This window comes from Macaca fascicularis, chromosome 12 (assembly GCF_037993035.2).
Source record: "Macaca fascicularis isolate 582-1 chromosome 12, T2T-MFA8v1.1".
NCBI lineage: Eukaryota > Metazoa > Chordata > Mammalia > Primates > Cercopithecidae > Macaca > Macaca fascicularis.
The window spans coordinates 126,199,606-126,221,063 of NC_088386.1; the positions used below are offsets into that span (position 1 = coordinate 126,199,606).

At 38.5% G+C, this 21,458-nt stretch overlaps 1 protein-coding gene across 8 annotated transcripts in view; it reads left to right on the top strand.

The window, feature by feature from the left end:
- Window positions 1-21,458, top strand: part of SP140 (SP140 nuclear body protein) — an 86,747-nt gene that overhangs the window by 34,471 nt on the left and 30,818 nt on the right. For all 8 annotated transcript variants that reach the window (XR_012421546.1, XM_065526200.2, XM_065526203.2 and 5 more), the window contains 6 exons: window positions 3,814-3,900; window positions 4,119-4,235; window positions 4,867-4,920; window positions 16,564-16,629; window positions 17,964-18,044; window positions 20,661-20,735. Coding sequence is in view for 7 of the 8 variants with exons in the window: in XM_065526200.2 (XP_065382272.1) it covers window positions 3,814-3,900; window positions 4,119-4,235; window positions 4,867-4,920; window positions 16,564-16,629; window positions 17,964-18,044; window positions 20,661-20,735 (480 nt within the window). In the remaining variant the exon portion in view is untranslated. The remainder of the gene's footprint in view (window positions 1-3,813; window positions 3,901-4,118; window positions 4,236-4,866; window positions 4,921-16,563; window positions 16,630-17,963; window positions 18,045-20,660; window positions 20,736-21,458) is intronic.

Here is a 21,458-nt window from a genome sequence, read left to right on the forward strand (position 1 = left end):
ATCATGAAGATCTGTTCCATTTGTGTGTTCCATGAGAATGGCCCCAAGATATTTGATGTGGTCAAATGTAGGGAGGCCTGGTATTTCAGAAAAGATTGACCGCCATTGTCTTCAAGACTCAGTTAATCCTGGAAATCCTCTTATCTTTCCTTTAGTCACTGGTCTTGGAAAACTTTGGAGACATTGTAACATTTCTTTATATAATATTATTTCCTCAGCCAATAGATTATGGCTGAGAAAATAGCCTAGTTTTTGTTTTGTTTCATTTTGTTTGTTTTACAGAACTGGAGTTTTTCCTTAGAAGTTTTGTGTCCATTTTTGCCCAACTCAATGAATAGATTAAGAAATATCCAGATCTGGCTGGGCGCGGTGGCTCAAGCCTGTAATCCCAGCACTTTGGGAGGCCGAGACCGGCGGATCACAACGTCAGGAGATCGAGACCATCCTGGCTAACCCGGTGAAACCCCGTCTCTACTAAAAAATACAAAAAACTAGCCGGGCGAGGTGGGGGCGCCTGTAGTCCCAGCTACTCGGGAGGCTGAGGCAGGAGAATGGCGGGAACCCGGGAGGCGGAGCTTGCAGTGAGCTGAGATCCAGCCACAGCACTCCAGCCTGGGCGACAGAGCGAGACTCCGTCTCAAAAAAAAAAAAACAAACAAAAAAAAGAAATATCCAGATCTGTAGAGTATAATAGAGGTGACCTATGTCTCGGATCGGAGAAGATGCATGTCTGAGCTTTGTATCCCTTAGGTTGTATTTAAAACTTGGAAGAGGATTTTCATTGTGTTCGTTTTTCATTGCTGCATGACAAATGACCACAAATGTAGTGGCTTACTACAATACCTGCTTGTTATCTCACAGTCCTGCCAGCAGAAGTGTGGGTGGGCTCAACTCAGTTCCCTGCTTAGAGTCTCCCTAGGCTGAAATTAAGATGTCAGCCCAGCTGAAGTCTTATCTGAAGGCTCTGAGAAAAATCTTGCAATCAAGCTCACCCAGGTTGTTGACATAATCCAGCTCCTCGTGGTTGTTGAACTGAGGTCACTGCTTTGTTACTGATTGTCGGTCACGGACCACTCTCAGCTCCTGGAGCTCCACTCCATCTTCAAGCCAGCAATCTTGTGTGGAATCCTTCTCATTCTTTGAATCTCTGACTTCCGCTTCTGCTGCTGGCTAGAGAAAACTTCCTGCTCTTAAAAGGCTCATATGGTTAGACCAGATCCACTCTGTTAGTCTTTCTTAAGGCCAGCTCTGCCAATTATGGAAGTAATATCTCATGTTCACAGTCCTCAGGATTAGGGAAAGAAATATTTGGGGCCATCTTAGAATTCTGCCTATCATCAAGGAAATTCCTAGAAAATAACTGTCCAGATGAGCCATTGATTTTCCCAAGCAAATAATATTTATCAAATGAGACATTAAACAAAGCTGAACATAAATACATTAAAAATTTTGGCTTTAGGTGCGACTGAAGAGATCGTAGTAATCCGGTTAGGAGGTACAGGGAAGTGAGGTATACCTATTTTGTTTATTGCTTGCAGATCTCAAATCATGCATAGTGTAGGTATACTAATGTTCAGGTCAACTACACATAGATCATGTGTCAGGGAATTTTCCAGGACTTCTAAAATTAGTCCTTCTTCTGAACCTTTAATCTGGTAGTTCCATTTGCAGAATAGATCCCTGCCTATTACATTTATAGAGGTTTTGTTGAAAAGAGTGTTCCTCAGATAATGGTCTGAAAGTAACGGGTTACTGGTTGAGACGTGGGAACATTTGGTGACTTTTTTCTCTTCTTTTATAGATCTACTTGTCAAATGTGTTACTTACTTTGGACATGGCAAAACTTCCCCGTCATAAGCCAGAGTCATTTTAGCGAAAATGTTGCTAGTTATTAAGAAAAGTACAAGAGTTAGAATCATGATGAAAGTATACAGAGGAAGTGAAACTTTTGTCAGGGGGAGATTATGGCTTTGGCAAAGACAATCCCATGGCAAACAGCAAAGAGGCTGCTATGTTTCAGTACAAGCGTGAATGGTGTGTTCCACATGAATGAAGCAGTAACTGAAAAGGGAACATACGATTAATTACATGATTGTAGTTGACTCCAGATTGCATACTAAACAAAATGATTTTCTTTCACAAATTGACAAGACACTAGGTGCCCTCATGAAGGTTTTGATGAGGGACTCAAGAGAAAGTGTGGCCAAACATCTTTGCACCGTTAGGCTACTGTCCAATGGACCCACATCCATTAGTTTTGGGGGCTGGCTTGAATTGAGGACTTAGCAGACCTTGGCCACCATCTGTTTGCTTTGGATCACTATCTTCTAACATTCAGAAAGCACAGGAAAATCAGGAACAAACACACATGAAATAAGACTTTTTTTGGTAGAGTTTTGCTATGTTGCCCAGGATGGTCTGGAATTCCTGAGCTCAAGCAATCTGCCTGTAATATGACCTATTACAGGTGTCAGCCACCATGCCTAGCAGAGATAAGACTTTTTAAAAATAGACAGAAGAGGTCGGGTGCGGTGGCTCACATTTATAATCCCAGCACTTTGGGAGGCCGAGGTGAGTGGATCACCTGAGGTCAGGAGTTCGAGACCAGCCTGGCCAACATGGTGAAACCTCCTCTCTACTAAAAATACAAAAATTAACCAGGTGTGGTAGTGGGCACCTGTAATCCTAGCTACTTTGGGAGGCTGAGACAGGAGAATCACTTGAACCCGGGAGGTGGAGGTTGCAGTGAGCCGAGATTGTACCATTGCACTCCAGCCTTGGCAACAAGAGCAAAATTCTGTCTCAAAAAAAAAAAAAAAAAAAAAAAGACAAAAGAAAGGTAACAGTAGATGAAGTAGTGAATAAATAAGCACATTAACTGAGAAAATGTTTGCTAAGTGGTGTACTTCCAACCCAAAATATCTAATTCTATCTAATTGTATGCCCTGCCCATCTTTAAATAAGATAAATTCAGAACTAAGAGTTCAATGAAACAAGTCAGATGGTTCAAGATGTTTCTGAGAAAGATTCACTTGGCAGTAGGTCAGAAAAATGGCCTGAGATGGACACAGTGGCCTGAGATTCATGCTTGTGGATCCAAGGGCCCCACAGGACACTCCCCAGCAAGAATCTTCAAGATTATCTCGGCAGGAACTCCAATTTTTGAAGGGCTAGGCTAGTACTCATTAACTGAAACTTAAAGCTGATTTATTCCTTGCCAAGCAAGGCATCTGGTGGGAGGAGGCCCTGTGCTTATAAGACACAGTCTTTATAGAAATGGAAACTGCATTTTTATATAGAGTTTTAGGAAGCATATTGTTTAGGGACCCCAGACCTTCAGAAACAGGAGTGTTTATGAGTAATTTAGCATTTGGCCATCAATGCAGGCTTTGTGGAGGGGGCTGTTGCTGATGGCTGGGCTTCAGATATGTAGAACTGCCACTGATGGGCTTGCTTTCAGAAATATGGTTAGTGATATAAGTAGTCAATGGCCAATTGGGATGAGTTTAAATAGTTGCTTTTTACTATTGTCAAAGAACAGTAGTATTTTCTGGAATGATGAGAGTTTTCTTGCTTTATTCTCAGTACTACAAGTACGAAAATAAAAGTAGAAAAAAGGAGGATGAAGTGCATAACATGGGGAGAGCATGGCTCTGTTAAGTGTCAAATGTGATTATTGGAGAAAGTACATTTTTTTCCAGAGAACAGTTCATCTTAGCTCAGAATATCAGTTTGTAGTATGACAGCACTAGAAACTCTTCTCTGGTCACTGTGTCAGGATCCTTGGACAGTAATTTTCTTGTTTCTCATTAGTGTCTGGTGAACTAGAAGATCACCCAATGAATGAAGAAGGAGAATCAGAAGAGCTCGCTTCTAGCCTGCTACATGATGATGTATCAGGTAATTATGACTTAAAAATAGTGAAAACGGAAACAGAGTTCTGATAAAGAGAAAAAGGAGGAGAAAAAAATAGACTTAAAGGAAGAATCAAATATAAGGAGGAGCAGTGAAAGGAGAAGATTTCAGAGGAAAAAGTAAAGAAGGGGAGCAACAAGGGTGCAGAAAAGAGAGTCACTGTGTCAAACTGAAAGTCTTCATGAATCACAATTTTGGCCCAGGAGCAGAGCAATCAGCATATGAAAATGAGAAGTGTTCCTGTGTCATGTGTTTCTCAGAAGAGGTGCCAGGAGGCCCAGAAGTAAAGATGGAAAGTGATCAAGCATGTGGCACAATGGGTAAGGCTGTCTGAGGGCTGTGGGATGGGGGTGGCTCAGTGGGCCCCACAGACCCCCAGTAGGGTGGAGGTAGGTGCTCCAGTCTGTCTAGAATCCTATTCTTTGCATTTGGTTCACTTGAGCCTTTGGGGAACTGCAGGAAGGCAAGAGATCGCTATAAAGTAATATTTAAGAGGATGGACTCTGCTGATTAGACATAGATGATGTCATAAAAGTATACTCTTTGAAATGCAGTTATCTTGTTGATTGCATTAGTATATTAAGTTACACCCAATATTCCATGAAGCCCAGGATACCCCAGTGAACTTCTGCTGGTAGATAATAGTGTTACTTTGCTACAACTTAGAAAGGCCACACTCAAAAGACAACTAATCCTGGTACTTAATTGTCAGGAGGAAAGACAGCAGGTCTACTCTTCTTAGCCCAACACGTATTTTTGATAGAAGACCCAGGGCCCATCCTAGACTCCTAGTTCTCATTTCAGTGGGTTTTTGATTCCTCTGGAAGAAAGAGAAGAATAAGTATCTAAACATCTTTATAAACTCAAGCCTTCTGTAGTATAAATTGTCCTAAAATCTGTAACTTTTATTTATTAATTTCTATTTCCTCACTACAACTTGTTATTTTCTAGATACTGTGGATATTGGAAACAACTCTACTTTGGGAAAACCCAAGAGGAAAAAAAGTAAGACTAAATAAGAATTTACTTGCTTTTAGTGTTACAAATATGTTTTTAATGCCAGAGTTTTATGCCTATATTGCCCTGAGTAGTTCTTGGTAGAAACATGGATGCTAAAGACTATGCTAGTGAGGGCTGAGAAGGAAGTAAATAACATGAGAGAGAAAGTCTATATTGCATTAGAGAAGACCTGGATCATCATGAGCAGACTGTTAGTAAAAATATGGAGGTTAACTGTGTTATTGGTGAGGGCTCAGAAGGACATAAGAAAGATGTGGAAAAGGCCTCCTTATTATATAGTGGCCTGTCCTGTACTCATGTGAAAAGCAGAACTTTCTGGATCTATAGCTAAGGAGATTTCCAAATACAGTAATCATGGTGTGTTGTGGTATCTTTTGCTAATTACAGTAAAATGCAAGAGGGAAGAGCTATATTGAAGGAAGAGCTGCTAAATGAAAAAAGAATGAAGTCTTGATGATTTAGAAAATTCTCAGCCTATCTAGGTCAAAAAACACGATAAAATAAGGAGATTCATTGTCAGGGATGTGTGCTTGGTAGAGACAAGCAAGACTTTTTGCAAGTTCCCTGGGAAGTAGTGAAAGGTCAGATTATTCATTCACATAAAAAGTTATTTGAAGAGATGAGGCATGTGACTCTTGAGTCCCTCAGCCATCTCAGCAGAAATCAAAAATAGATGTGTGTTGCTACAAAAAGAATAAAATACCTAAGAATACAGCTAATTAGGGAGGTGAAAGATCTCTACAAGGAGAACTAAAACCCTGTTCAAAGAAATGAGAGATGACACAAACAAATGGAAAAACATTCCATGTTCATGGACAGGAAGAATCAATATCATTTTAAAATGGCCATACTGCCCAAAGCAATTTATAAATTCAATGCTATTACCATTAAGCTAACATTGACTTTCCTCACATAACTAGAAAATATGATTTTAGAATCCACATGGAGCCAAAAAAGAGCCTGAATAGTGAAGGCAATTCTAAGCAAAAAGAACAAAGCTGGAGACATCATGCTACCCAACTTCAAGCCATACTACAAGGCTACATTAACTGATATGGTTTGGCTGTGTCCCCAGCCAAATCTCATCTTGAATTGTATCTCCCACAATTCCCAAGTGTTGTGGGAGGGACCCAGTGGAAGGTAGTTGAATTAAGGGGGCCAGTTTTTCCTGTGCTATTCTCATAATAGTGAATATGTCTTCATGAGATCTGGTAGTTTTATAAGGGGGAGTTTCCCTGCGTAAGCTCTGTCTCTTTGCCTGCCGTCATCCATGTAAGACGTGACTTGCTCCTTCTTGTCTTCCACCATGATTATGAGGCTTCTCCAGCCACATGGAACTGTAAGTCCATTAAACTCTTTTTCCTGTATAAATTACCCAGTCTTGGGTATGTCTTTATCAACAGTGTGAAAACGGACTAATACAGTAACCAAATCAACATGGTACTGGTACAAGAACAGACACATAGCCCAGTGGAACAGAAGAGAGAACCCATAAATAAGTCCAAACACCTACAACTATCTGATCTTCAACAAACCTGACAAAAACAAGCGATGGCAAAAGGTTTCCGTATTCAGTAAATGGTACTGGGATAATCAGCTAGCTGTATACAGAAAATTGAAACTGGTCCTCTTCCTTACACCATATATAAAAATTATCTCAAGATAGATTAGAGAATTAAATGTAAAACTAAAAACTATAAAAACCCTGGAAGATGACCTAGGCAATACCATTCAGGACATAGGCATGGGCAAAGAGTTCATGACAAAGACTTCAAAAGCAATTGCAATAAAAGCAAAAATTGAAAAATGGGATCTATGGTAGGCCACCAGATTAACACTTTTGAGTGGCATTTTATGTTTAGTCCTTGTCTTGGCCTTATGTGCTCTTAACACAAAATGAAAGATTTTATAGCACTCTCAAAAAAAAAAAAAAAAAAGGAAAAATGGGATCTAATTAAACTAAAGAGTTTCTACACAGCAAAAGAAGCTATCATCAGAGTGAATAGACAACTTACAGACTGGGAGAAAATTTTTGCAAACTATGCCTCTGATGAAGATCTAACATCCAACATCTATAAGGTACTTAAACAAATTTACAAGAAAAACAACCCCATTAAAAAGTGGGCAAAGGACATCAACAGATATTTCTCAAGAGAAGACATACATGCAACCAGCAATCATATGAAAAAAAGCTCAGCATCACTGATCGTTAGAGAAATGCAAATCAAAACTACAGTGAGATACCATCTCACACCAGTCAGAATGATTATTATTAAAAGGTCTAAAAACAACAGATACTGACAAGGTTGTGGAGAAAAAGGAATGCTTATACCCACTGTTGCTGGGGGTGTAAACTAGTTCAACTACTGTGGAAGACAATGTGGCAATTCCTCAAAGACCTAAAGACAGAAATACTATTTGACCCAGCAATCCAATTACTGAGTATATATCCAAAGGAATATAAATCATTCTATTATAAAGACACATGCACATGTATGCTTATTGCAGCACTATTCACAATAGCAAAGACATGTAATCAACCTAAATGTCCAGCAATGACAGACTAGATAAAGAAAATGTGGTTCATATTCACCATGGAATACTGTGCAGCCATAAAAAAAAAGAATAAGATCATGTGCTTTGCAGGGACATGGATAGAGCTGGAGACCATTATCCTTAGCAAACTAATACAGGAACAGAAATCGAACACCACATGTTCTCACTTATAAGTGGTAATGAAATGATGAGAATACATGGACACATAGAGGGGAACAACACACACTGAGGCCTATCAGAAGGTGAAGGGTTGGAAGAGGGAGAGGATCAGGAAAAATAACTAATGGGTATTAGACTTAATACCTGGGTGATGAAATAATCTGTATAACAAACGCCCATGACACATGTTTACCTATGTAACAAACCTGCACATATATCCTTGAACTTAAAGTATAAAAAAAAATAGATGTGTGAATTTCTAGGAAAGATCTGTGGGGAAGCTTCATGTCTGATGGAGGAAATCCCCATGATAAATGCAGGAGATCCGTAAGATTCTTGAGGATTTTGTACCAAGAGAAACAAAGATGTCCATGTCTTATCTCCTAGAACCTATAATCTGTTACTTTACATGGCAAAAGGGACTTTGAAGATGTGATTAAGTTAAGGAGCTTGAGGTAAGATCACATGGGCCCCTAAAGTCAGAGAACATATCCTCCTGTCAAGAGAGGGACGTGTGACTATGGAAGAATGGTCAGAGAGAATAGAGTTGGATGTGGAGATGGATGCAGGGGTCCATCAACTAAGGAATGTGGGCAACCTTCTGAAGTTGGAAAAGGCTCCTCTGTGGCCTCCAGAAAGGAGAAAAGCCCTGCAGACACCTTGATTGATTTTAGCCCTGTGAGGTGCATGTCAGATTTCCAACCCACAGAATTATAAGACCATGAATTTGTGATTTTTTTGGTCGCTAAGTTTATGGTAATTTATTACAGCAACAATACCTTTTGTAAGACCAAAAAACAAACAAACAAAAAAAAATTCACCCTATATGGTTATATTCGATCTTCTAAACAATTTATGTTTTTTCAAATTACTTACACTTTTATGCTGTTTTTTTTCCTGATTTTAAAATACGTATTCCCTATAAGCTTTGCTGTACATATTTCCATTTTTTTCTATGTTTTATTAGCACATTTAGAATTATGTAATATATCTAAATGAATACATTTAAACCATTACATTTCTCTTTAAATCAATATAACATGCAGTAGATATTATAAACATTTAATATCTTGCCAACTTAACTGTAAAAAAAGTTTTATTTCATTCCTATTTTAACTTGCATTGCTTTCATTTTTGGTGCATTCTTCATTTGTTGTTGGCCATTTTTACTTTTTCTTCTATGAGTGCTTGGAACTTATATTTTGCCAGTGTGTTGTCTTTTTTTCTCCATGCTTTAGGACAACAAGAATACTTATATGTGACATATACTGAATGTCACCTATGTGTGTTGTCATATTTGATGTTATTCTTTTAGGTTTCTTTGTGGTACAGGCACATCTCATTTGATTGCACTTCGCTTTATTGTACTTTGAGAATATTGTGAGTTTTACAAATTGAATGTTTGTGACAACCCTGTGTCAAAAAAAAGTCTATTGGTGCCCTTTTTCCAACAACATGTGCTCACTTTGTGTCTCTGTTACACTTTGGTAATTCTCGCAAGATTTCAGACTTTATTATTATTATTATTCCTGTTATGGTAGTATGAAAAGTGACAACAATGATCTTTGATGTTACTATTCTAACTGTCTATGGCACCACACACTGTGTTCGTATAAGATGGCAAACCTAATAAATGTTGTGTGTGTTTCAGCTGCTTCACTGACCAGCTGTTCCCCAGTCTCTCTCCCTCTCTTGGACTTTCCTCTTTCCTGAGACAAAAAAAAAAAATATGGAAATTAAGTCAATTAATAATCCTACAATGGCCTCTAAAGGCTCAAGTTAAAGGAAGAGTCACATGTGTCTCACTTTAAATAAAAAGTTAGAAATGATGAGGCTTAGTTAGGAAGCCATGTCAAAAGCCAAGATAGGCTGAAAACTAGGCCTGTTGCAGCAAATAATTAGCCAAGTTATGAAGTGCTACTCCAGTAAACACATAAATGATAAGAAAGTGGAACAGACTTATTGCTGATATGGAGAAAGTATGAGTGATCTGGATAGAAGATCCAACCAGCTACAACATTCCCTTAAGTGAAACCTTAATCCAGAGTGAGGCCTAAACTCTCTTCTATTCTATAAAGGCTGAAAGATGTGGGAAGCTGCATAAGGAAAGTTTGTGACTAGCTGATGTTGGTTCCTGAGGTTGAAGGAAAGAAGCTGTCTCATAACATTAAAGGGCAAGGCGAAGCAACAGATGCTGATGTAGAAGCTGCAGAAGGTTGTCCAGAAGATCTAGCCAAGATCATAGATGAAGGTGGCTACACTAAACAACAGTTTTACAGTGTAGACTAAACAGCCTTTTATTGGAAGAAGATGCCATCTAGAACTGTCATAACTACAGAGGAGAAGTCAATGCCTGGCTTCAAAGCTCCACGGAACAGTCTGAGTCTCTTGTTAGAGGCTAATGGAGCAGGTGACTTTCACTTGAAGCCAATGCTCATTCACCATTCTGAAAATCCTAGGGCCCTTAAGAATTATTCTAAATCTATTCTGCCTGTGCTGTATAATTGGAATAAAGCCCAGATGACAGCACATCTGTTTACAGCATGGTTTACTGAATATTTTAAACCCACTGTTGAGACATACTCCTCAGAAAAAAAGATTCCTTTCAAAGTGTTACTGTTCATTGACAGTGCACCTAGTCATCCAGGAGCTCTGATGGAGATGTACAGGTGATTAATGTTATTTCCATGCCTGCTAACACAACATCCATTCTGCAGCCCATGGATCGAAGAGTAATTTCAACTAGCAAGTCTTAATATTTAAGAATTACATGTTGTAATGCTATAACTGTCTCTATACATAGCGATTCCTCTGATGAATCTGGGCAAAGTCAATTGGAAACCTTCTGGAAAGGATTCACCATTTTACGTGCCATAAGAACATTAATGATTCATGAGAGGAGGTCAAAATATCAACATTAACAGGAATTTAGAAGAAGTTGATTACAATCCTCATGGATGACTTTGAAGGGCTCAAGACATCAGTGAAGAAGTAATTGCAAATGTGGCAGAAACAGCCAAGAGAACCAGAATTAGAAGTGGAGCCTGAAGATGTGACTGAATTGCTGCAATCTCATGATAAACCTTGAGTGGATGAGGAGTCGCTTCTTATGAATGAGCAAAGAAAGCAGTTTCTTGAGATGGAATTTATACCTGGTGAAGATGCTGTGAACATTGTTGAAATGACAACAAAGGATTTAGAAAATATTAGTTGATAAAGCAGCAGCAGGATTTGAGAGGATCTACTGTGATAAAATGCTAGTAATTTCATTCTTTTGCTTGTGGATATTCAGTTTTCTTAGGACCATTTATTGAAGAGACTATCTTTTCTCCATTATTTATTCTTGGCACCCTTGTCAAGATTAAATGCCCCTTCTTGACATCTGTATTCAGTATAGTGATGTAAGTCCTAGTCAAAGCAAGTAAGCAAGAAAAAAAAAGCCATCCAAATTGGAAAGAAGTTAAATTGTCTCTGTTTGCAGATGACACGATCTTCTATGTAGAAAACACTATAGAGTTCATAAAAAAACTGTTGCAGCTAACAAATGAATTCAGTAAAGTTGCAGGATTCAAAGATCAGTTGTGTTTCTATGCACTAACAATGAACTATCCAAAAAATAAATTAAGAAAACAATCCCATTTACAATAGCCACAAAAAGAATAAAATAGGAACCCATTTAACAAGAGGTGAAATATTTGCACACTGAAAACTATGACATTCATGAAAGAAATTGAAAAATATACAAATAAATGGAAAGATATCTCATGTTCAAGAACTGGAAGAATATTGTTAAAATGTCCGTATTACCCAGAGTGATCTGGAGAGTCAATGAAATCTCTATCAAAATTTAAATGACATTTTTCACAGAAATAGGTAAAAGGAATCCTAAAATTTGTATCGAATCATAAAAGACTCCAAATAGGCAAAGTAATTTTGAAAAAAAAAAAAAAGAAACAAAGCTGGAGGCATCATACTGTCTAATTTTAAACTATGTTGCAAAACAAGAGTAATCAAAACAGTATGGTAGCGGCATAAAAACACACATAAACCAATGCAATAGAATAGGGAACCCAGAAATAAACTCATGCATGTATGTTCAAGTAATCTTTGATAAGGACACCAATAACAGGATTTTCTTTATGTAGATGTTCCACACGTCTACTTTTCTTATCTGCTTTATTGAACTGTAATTTACATAAAACAAATTCATCACCTTAAGGTATAATCAAATTTGTTTTAACAAATGTGTGCAGTTATGTAAATACCTCCACAATCATGACATGTATCATTTCCATCACCCCAAAATCCACTTGTATTCGTCTCTCCATTCTCTAGTTCTTGACAACAGCTGATCTGTTTTTTGCTGGTTTGTTTTTTAAAAGATGGGACCTCACTGTGTGTTCCAGGATGGCCTTAAACTCCTGGGCTCAAGTGATTCTCCTGCCTCAGACTCCCAAATAAGTGACAATACAGGCATATACCACCCCTAAATTAAGGTTTTTTTTGTTTTTTTTTTTTTTGGCAACCTAATGTGTGGTCAATGTTTGTAAATGTTTTCTGCCCCTTGAGAATAATGTACATTTGAACTATTTGTTAGGCTCTGGCTTCACTCCATGTGTCTTTTTTATCAAGCACAACTTTGTTGTTTAAATTCGTGTCCACAGTAATTTAAATTTTATTTGCTCCATCAGATTTGCATACAAATGTGTTAAATTCTCGCACATGGTTGTATATTTGCCAATTCCTCTTTATTTTGTTGCTTTACTTTAAATATTTTGGGGCTATTCATGATTTATAACTTCTTAATGGATGTTTTTCTTTTGTCATTATACAGCATTCTGCTTTATCCCTGTTAATGCTTTTGCCTTAAAATCTCTTTGGCTGAGTACTAACATTGTTACGCAAACTTTTATGGTTTTTTAAAAATATTTTTCACTCACTTTATGTGATGCCCTCTTGTTCAGCTTTCTTTTATGTCTCTTGTAACTGCACTTAACTTTTGTAATTTTGTCTGATAATCCTAGCTTCTTAATAGGTAAATTTAAATTTATTTACATTTATTGAGATTCCAGATGTATATGGACCTATATCTTCTGTGGTATTGTTGACCATACTTTATTTGTGTTTTTCATGTCTCCTTCCAGCTTTCTAATGGATTGGTATAAAACTATATATTCTCCCCTTTCTCCCTGCTGGTTTAGAAATTAAAGATAAAATTTCTGTAATGTTTTAAATTATGCCCCAATCCCAAAAGTTGACAAGGAGCTTATCATGGTTTCGCTACAAACTGAACACCCCATTTCTACCATTTTGGCTATTGTTTAATATTTTATTTTTAACTATAAATTTTGAAACTATTATCATTTTTACAGTTGATATTTACTTAATTAAAAAAATTATTTTGTATTCTCACCATCGTTTTTTTTCTTTGGTTTCACTTTTTGTCTAGCTGAAGTAAATTCTTTGTTTCTTCTAGTGAGTGATCTCTAAGTGGTAAACTCTCTAAGTGTTGGATGTACAACTTTGTCTTTACTTTGATAGAACTTCTTAGCTACATTAAAACTTCTAGGTCAATAATTTATTTCTTCTCAGTATAGTAAAGTGATTACTATATTATTTTCTGGAATCTATGGTGCGGCTAATAAAAATTATTTTCTTATTGTAACTAACTGTAACTTCTTGGTAAATATTCTGTCCTTTCTCTCTAAAAGCTTTTTTTTCCCTAAAATTTAATCATGAAAATTTTAAGCATACAGAAGACTTGGGAGAATTGTATACTAAACATCAATATACTTTCACATAGATTCACAATTAACATTGTATCATTCCTGCTTTATCACTTTTCTATTCATCTATGCATTTCTCTATCCACTCACTAACTGGTGGTCAAGTTTGAAACATTTCAAGGCTGCAGACATTAGCACTCTTCCCCCTCAAATACGTTGGCATGTGTATCATTAACTAGAGTTCAGTATTTATTTAGAATTCTTTTCTTAAGATAAAATTTACAATGAAATGCACGAGTATTAAGTATACCATTTGATGAGTTCTTGTAACTGCCTTTTTCTGCACCATCAAAATTCTTATCAAGATACAGAACATGACCATCACATGGAAAGGTTCCTTATGCCCTGCCTGGTATATCTCACCCACTACCCATCAGGGCAATCACTACTCTTCTTTTTAACTATGATAATTTGGGTTTTTAAAAACTTTATATAAGTAAGGTTTTATAGCATATCCTCTTTAGAGTGGGATTTATTTCACACAGCATGTTTTTGAGATTCATCCATATTGTTGGATGTCTCAGTAGTTTGTTCTTTTTCATTGCTAAGTAGTGTACATTATCTGGATATACCAAATTTTGTTTATAAGTCTATTGATGGACACCTCGAGTTTTTAAAGTTTTTTGCTATTATGAAAACTCTGCTGAGCACATTCTTGTAGGAATCTTCCTGTTTTTTCATATCTCTTGCTTAAATACCTAGGAGCAAAATTGCTGAGATATAGAGTAGACACATCAGTTCTTTCCCCCCAAGACCCATGAAAAGGATGGTGCAGAGCAAGCCCAGGTGGATGCTGCACTCACAGGTGTGTGCTGCAGTAGAAGAATGCTTCACTGAGGAAACCTATGGGCTTATAAGGGGACTGATAGCAAACATACCCAAACCTTACCTCTGAGGGAGACATTATCTTTTTAGCTGGAATTTAAGCAACTCTCCTCTGGGGATATTAAGCAAATCTCCTCTGGGGATCTTAAGCAAATCTCTTCTGGAGGCATCTCCTCCGGAAAATGTCTAAGGAGGGAGATGTTGTCTATTTTATAGTGGTCAGGGATACATTTGCCCTATAATCTGGAGGCTACATGATCTCTAGCTTCCAAGACTGCTTTGCTATTCAAATATCCTTGAAGTGATACTCTGAGGCATGTAGAAATGCCATGGAGAATGGCCTTCCACCAAATTCGCCCCACATTTTTGCTTCTGGCAAATTTCCCCATGAAGACACCACCCGGTCAGTCACTCTGATAGTCGGACCCATGGGTCCACATCCATTCAATTTTTTTCCTACAACATTTAACAAATTTTGACCCAGTGCAGTGGCTCACTCATGTTATCCCAGTACTTTGGGAGGCCAATACAGGAGGATCACTTGAGGTCAGGAGTTCAAAAACCAGCCTGGACAACATAGCGAGACCCCATATCCACACACACACCCGTACCCACACACATTTCATAAACTGTAAACGATTTAGGTCCCTTATGACCTCCTCTAAGGTACAAGCCCTTACATGAGGGAGGCAATTAGTGCCTGGCTTTCATACAAGAAGTACAATCCCCAGGGTACACGTGGGGCTCCCAGAAGGAAAGTGTACACAATTGTTGGGCTTCCTTGAGTGGTATGTACATTAGTAAGGGGGAAGGTGAACAGTGTCTCCTACGTGGTCCCTGGCTGGCTGTAAGCCTTGGAGTTCCCAGTTCTGTTCATCCTTGATTTGTTTGTGTGTGTGGCTAGGGAGAGGGTGGGCATGTTGGAGGGACTGCTTGAGGACAGTCTGTCCAATCTGTCCTATTTGTCCATGACACCAACCAGGTGGCAGCCCCCCTCTAACAAATGACTGAGAATAGTGGTAGGGACAATGTCTAGAGGGTTCAATGTGGGACCTCAGAAGCTGGACCCAGCCCCTGCCGTCTCAAGGCTGGTGCAGAGAGGCTGACTCAGCATTCTCAGAGGTGGGAGCACTGGAGCAGGGTATTTTCCTTCTGGACAAAGGATCCTTGGGTTCTTCTGAAAGACAGATATCACCAATGCTCCTCTTTCTCCCATACCTCTTTAGATGTCTGGATTTTTGCTCTTGCTTCACTGCTGCAAAATCTGCTATACCACTCCAGTGGCTGTACCTTCATCTTTTATCCTAATCATCTCCTTTTCTCACTTAGACTTTCCATCTACAAAATTAGATAGTAGAGGAAAAGCATTTTCATAAAATGTGTCTGGAGTTAAATCTGAATCCCTAGGCTCTTTGAAGGCCATACCCACCAGGCTGGTAGGGGAAAGGATGAGGCATCATCCTTAGGAATGGTCGCAACAGAATCCTGAATCTTCAAGATAGGTCTACAGAACACTTGCAGCCTCTACCACTTCTGTCCTGGTCACTATCCAGGAAGGAGGTGATCCCTTTCTGGGGGCTGCTTCCTTCAGTGAGCCTACTGCCCTCCCACAGTGTGCGGACAGGAGGAGATGAGGGATAGTCAGAAAGGCAGTGCACTGTGGAGTCACTTTTCAGATAAAGGGCACATCAGACTGCAAATGGTCCAGACAGCCAGATTCAGGACACTGATGAGTTTCTGGGGTCACAACAGTATTCCTGGAGTCAGCTGCTCTGCAGCCTGAAGTAGGGCTGACAGTGTGGAGGCACTGCTGAGATTATTTAATGAAATTATATAGGGATTCTGTAATGAGTATGTAATTACATAATGAAAACTCACTACATCAAGTTCAGAATATCTCCCAACTTCCAATATAGAATATTATTTATAACATCATCAGCTTCAAGGAGGATGCCTTCTCATTGCACATTTGCATTTACACAACAAACACTTGAAAAAGGAACATGAAACAACAGTTATCATTCACTCTAAGGTGCCAGCAAGAGTTAATTTTCTATTAAAAATTTTGTTTCAAGGAAGGTCGTCTCCTATAGTCTCTCCCAAGCCCATGGCCCAAGGCTCATGCAGAGGTAAAATATAACTCTGTACTCAACCTCCACACTGCTACACTGATCCTAAAGTATTTTGCCCCATTCCTGCGGACCAAAGTATGAAAAAAAACCTTTACTCTTACTGGCATATAAAACTCAAAGAATTATATTTATACCTCTGCATAATTAACTTTATTCTCTTTGGTTTGAAGGAAAAAAGAGGGGGCATTGCTGGACCAGAGTAAGAAGGAGAATGCAGAAAAACGTCCAACAACATGGTAAGCAGGCAAAGTGAAGTCGTTACAGCTTTTGAGTTTATTAGGGCACTGCCCATTGTATTCTTGAAAGCCTGCAGTTCCCGACGGCCAGGAGAGTTCTGTACCTCCTGTATCAGTTAGGATGTAGACTAACAGGCTGTGACAAAGAGGCCTGAGAATGCAATGGCTTCAACAAAATGGTTTCTCATGCATGTAATAGTCCGGAGGCCCACAGTTAATAAGGAGGTGTTATCATCCTCAGTATGACTTTCTTTCCTAGCTCAAGAAATTTTTATTAATTTGGAAAGACATTCCGAAGAGGACTAAATGAAGAAATCAGGGTGTATGTGTATGTGTACACAATTGTAAAAATATATATATGTATAACCATATTTTATGTGAAATTTATACTTCTGAAGTATATTTTTATGTATCCTGATAGATGCACATGTAATTATTTATCTGTATATATAAAGAGACATTAATATAGAAAAGTGGATGACAGTTCATTCATAAAAATATATGTAGTAGTTACATTTGGTCAATGTAATAGAAGCAATATTTATATTTTTATTTGTGGTTTTCAAATGTATGTGTGTATATTAAAATATTATAAATCTCCAACATTTTTAATGAAAAAGTGTTATTCAAAAAGTAACATATGCAAAAAGAAAAGAGTAGGAGAATATTTTTGCACAGATCATCATCTGGAGATCGCCATCCTCATCTGTGGCTATCTCCAGATGGTGATGTTTCATATCATTTTATTTTCTGAATTTCCTGTAAATACATATGTTCTTTATAATCAGGCCCTGAAATCTTGGAAATTTATTTTAGTCATGGTCTGAGGACTTCCTTTCTTCTAGACGATGAAGGCTAAGTCTCATTTTCTAAATGATTGTCAATTTTGAATCAGTGGATCTAAAATAGTAAGATTTTAGCGTCCTATTGAAAATCGTTAATTTTTACCAATCTTGCCAGTTGATGTGGCTGCCTGGTTGGTGGATGTGACAGCTTTGTTTGGAAAGAAAAAAAAAAGGGGGGGTTGCATGCATTTTAAGAATGGCTGTTTTCAAATTGAAAATTTGTTTGGACTGAATCATTATAACATTTTCATTTAAGTCTGTGTGTATGTAGACAAATTCTAAGAGACTTCAATGTACAATTAAATCCTGTGTGTAACTTAAAAGTCGACAATCTCAAAAGCAGAAAATGCTCTGGACACCTGCTTGAGGTTCCTTGTCTGAAAAAAGGGGATCCAGAATGAAACCCAGGACTCCCTCACTTGCTTTTGGTCCAGCCTGTCAGTTTTTCTGCCCAGTTCTATTAATACATGTTCCCCTGCCTATCCCCAGAAAACAGCAAAGGCAATGGCCAGGTGGTCTCGAATGAAAAGAAGGCGAACGTGAATCTGAAAGGCCTTTCCAAGATTAGGGGTAAGATAAAGTTTGTGCCGCTTTCCCTTTGCCCTACAGGTCAATACATTTTTTTTTTTTTATTATTATACTTTATGTTCTGGGGTACATGTGCACAACGTGCAGGTTTGTTACATATGTGTACATGTGCCATGTTGGTGTGCTGCACCCATTAACTCATCATTTACATTAGGTATATCTCCTAATGCTATCCCTCCCTGCTCCCCCGACCCTGCAATAGACCCCGGTGTGTGATGTTCCCCTTCCTGTGTCCAAGTGATCTCATTGTTCAGTTCCCACCTATGAGTGAGAACACGCGGTGTTTGGTTTTCTGTTCTTGTGATAGTTTGCTGAGAATGATGGTTTTCAGCTGCATCCATGTCCCTGCAAAGGACATGAGCTCATCCTTTTTTTATGGCTGCATAGTATTCCACGGTGTATGTGTGCCACATTTTCTTAATCCAGTCTATCATTGATGGACATTTGGATTGATTCCAAGTCTTTGCTATTGTGAATAGTGCCGCAATAAACATATGTGTGCATGTATCTTTATAGCAGCATGATTTATAATCCTTTGGGTATATACCCAGTAATGGGATGGCTGGGTCAAATGGTATTTCTAGTTCTAGATCCTTGAGGAATTGCCACACTGTGTTCCACAATGATTGAACTAGTTTACAGTCCCACCAACAGTGTAAAAATGTTCCTATTTCTCCATATCCTCTTCAGCATCCACGGGAACAGAAAACCAAACACCGCATGTTCTCACTCATAGGTGGGAATTGAACAATGAGAACACTTGGACACAGGAAGGGGAACATCATGCACTGGAGCCTGTCGTGGGGTAGGGGGAGGGGGGACAGAATAGCATTAGGAGATATACCTAATGTAAACCATAAGTTAATGGGTGCAGCACACCAACATGGCACATGTATACATATGTAACAAACCTGCATGTTGTGCACATGGACCCTAGAACTTAAAGTATAATTAAAAAAAAAAAAGTATTAACGGAGACTTCATGATGAAGGCAAAAAAACAAAAACAAAAACAAAAACAAAAACAATAAAGCACCTTCCCTCCTTCAGCCTGGGCAAGCCTTAGTCTGGAACACATATAGTTGGGGGTGACATGATCTCTTATTCTCTCTTGGCCCTACCCCCACTCCATAGCTGTTGGCTTGGTCCCATCCAGGATTTCGGGAGGTGAGAGAGAGGGGTGAGATCAGAGTGTGGAGGTGTCTTGCCTGACAGGTGCAGCCGTGAAATGACATTACAAGTGGTTGATGCGCAATCACTAGCTCTTTCTTCCATGAGACGCTTTCATCAACTGCCCTGCAAGGGAAGGGGAAGGGTCAGGCATCACAGCTTGACTTATTTTGAAAATAGAGCTTTACTTCTACAACCTGGATGCGAGTGAAAGGCTGAACCTGGCATCATCAGTTCCACTAACTCTTTCTATGGTTGCATACATGGACTAATGCATTGTCCTAGGATGTGGGTGCTCAACTCAACCTACTTGCTTGGGACTTTCTCAATTTTGCCTATGAAACTCTCATATCCAAGCCATAGGCCCACTTTGGGTCTGGTTGCTCCTTTTTACTTTGGTGGCCTAATATGCTCATGATATGCTTAGAATTTATAGTACTTAGGAATGAGTAGGCTGGAAAATATTTCCTCATGGGCCTACATGACCCTGACCAGCACCCCCAGATGGTGGTCATTGGATGGTGGACATTCAACACAAGAAGGAAGGAACATTTTGCTTTCCTGCCTTGGAAAATAAAACACATTTGAACGATAGTAAACCTTGAGATGTCCACCCACAGCCAATTAACATGCACACGGAAGAACCTCGTCGGCCGCAGCGTCTGCCATGTCAATCCTTAATTACCATTTGGAATGAAGGCTGCGGAAGTCTCAATTCTACCCATTCCTCATGGTTAACTTTCTTCTGATTAGTTTCTTAAATCCCAATATTTCTTTTCTCCAAAGCCATGTGGACAAAGCCCTGGTCACATTTACTATTACTTTCAGCACAAAGGTACAAATATCTTCCCTCCATGTGATATGTGCAGCATACATCTCACCTATGGAACTCCTAATAGGGTTTCCCTTAACTCACAGAACTGTCATTCAGTTTTGTCTCTGCTAAGAGAAACCCAAATGCCTTCACTTAATTTTGTAGTTTTGTCTCAATTTTCTCTGAATATTTTAGTCTCTGTAATGACAGTAATCATCATTTTGATCTTGCAAAGATTAAATAAATTAGTGGATGTGTAAGTGTTTAACATGTATTATATGCCATATATATTTCAAATATATATATTTGAAATGAAATATGAAATCAACCTTCAAAATATGGAATGAAGCATTTGTACTTTTGCTTGAGATATATGTGAAATACTGCTTTCAATTAGTCTTTTTCCTAATATAAGAATAGGAAAATGAAATATAAAGTGACCCTAATATTAGCTATCTGATTCTTCATACCTTAAAGGCTAGGGTTTAAATATTTTTATTTATACATTAAACAGGCTTTTGGAAAGTTACATTTAAATGGAATTTTTGAAAAGCTGTAATATGTGTAATACAGATACTCATAAATGACTGTGATTATATTATTCTACTTTCTCAGGGAGAAAGAGAAGCAAACCTAGAACCCACTTCACTCAGAGTGACAGAGCTCCACAGAAAAGAGTCCGATCAAGAGGTAAAAAAGAAAAGAGGAATGTACTTTCAATAACTAAACATCTAATTTCCTGTGCAGTACACTGTACTTTCAGTAATAAACCCATTTCCTTAATTGTTTTATGAAGCTGTACTAACTAGTGAGAAATTTATCCTATTTAGTCATTTTCCAAAATGTATCAAGGAAAGAAGGAAGTAAGTTGGTGATTGATCTACAATCAGACCCCAGGGGCTCAGGCGCCACTAAAGTGCTACTTTCACTGAAATGATAAATTTCAAGGCTGGAGATAGTTCATTGCCATATAAAGGGCACGACCCATATTTATCATTTAGCTGACCTTCCTCTGGCTACACAGAAAGCCACAGGTTGTACACTAAGGGTGAAACAGAGTTGTGATTAGAGATCTGTGTCCTAAGACTTTCTTTTTCTTTGTGTGGGCTTAGGCTGATCACTTGAGTTTCTTTGTCTCAGTTTTCTCATCTGGAAAGCAAGAGTATGAATTAGGCCAACCATCTTTCTTTCTTTTTCTTTTTTTATACTTTAAGTTCTGGGATACCTGTGTAGAATGTACAGGTTTGTTACATATGTATACATGTGTTATGGTGGTTTGCTGCACCCATCAACCCATCATCTACATTAGGTATTTCTCCTTATGCTGTCCTTTCCCTAGCCCCCAACTCCTGAGAGGCCCTGGTGTGTGATGTTCCCCTCCCTGTGTCCATGTGCCCTCATTGTTCAACTCCC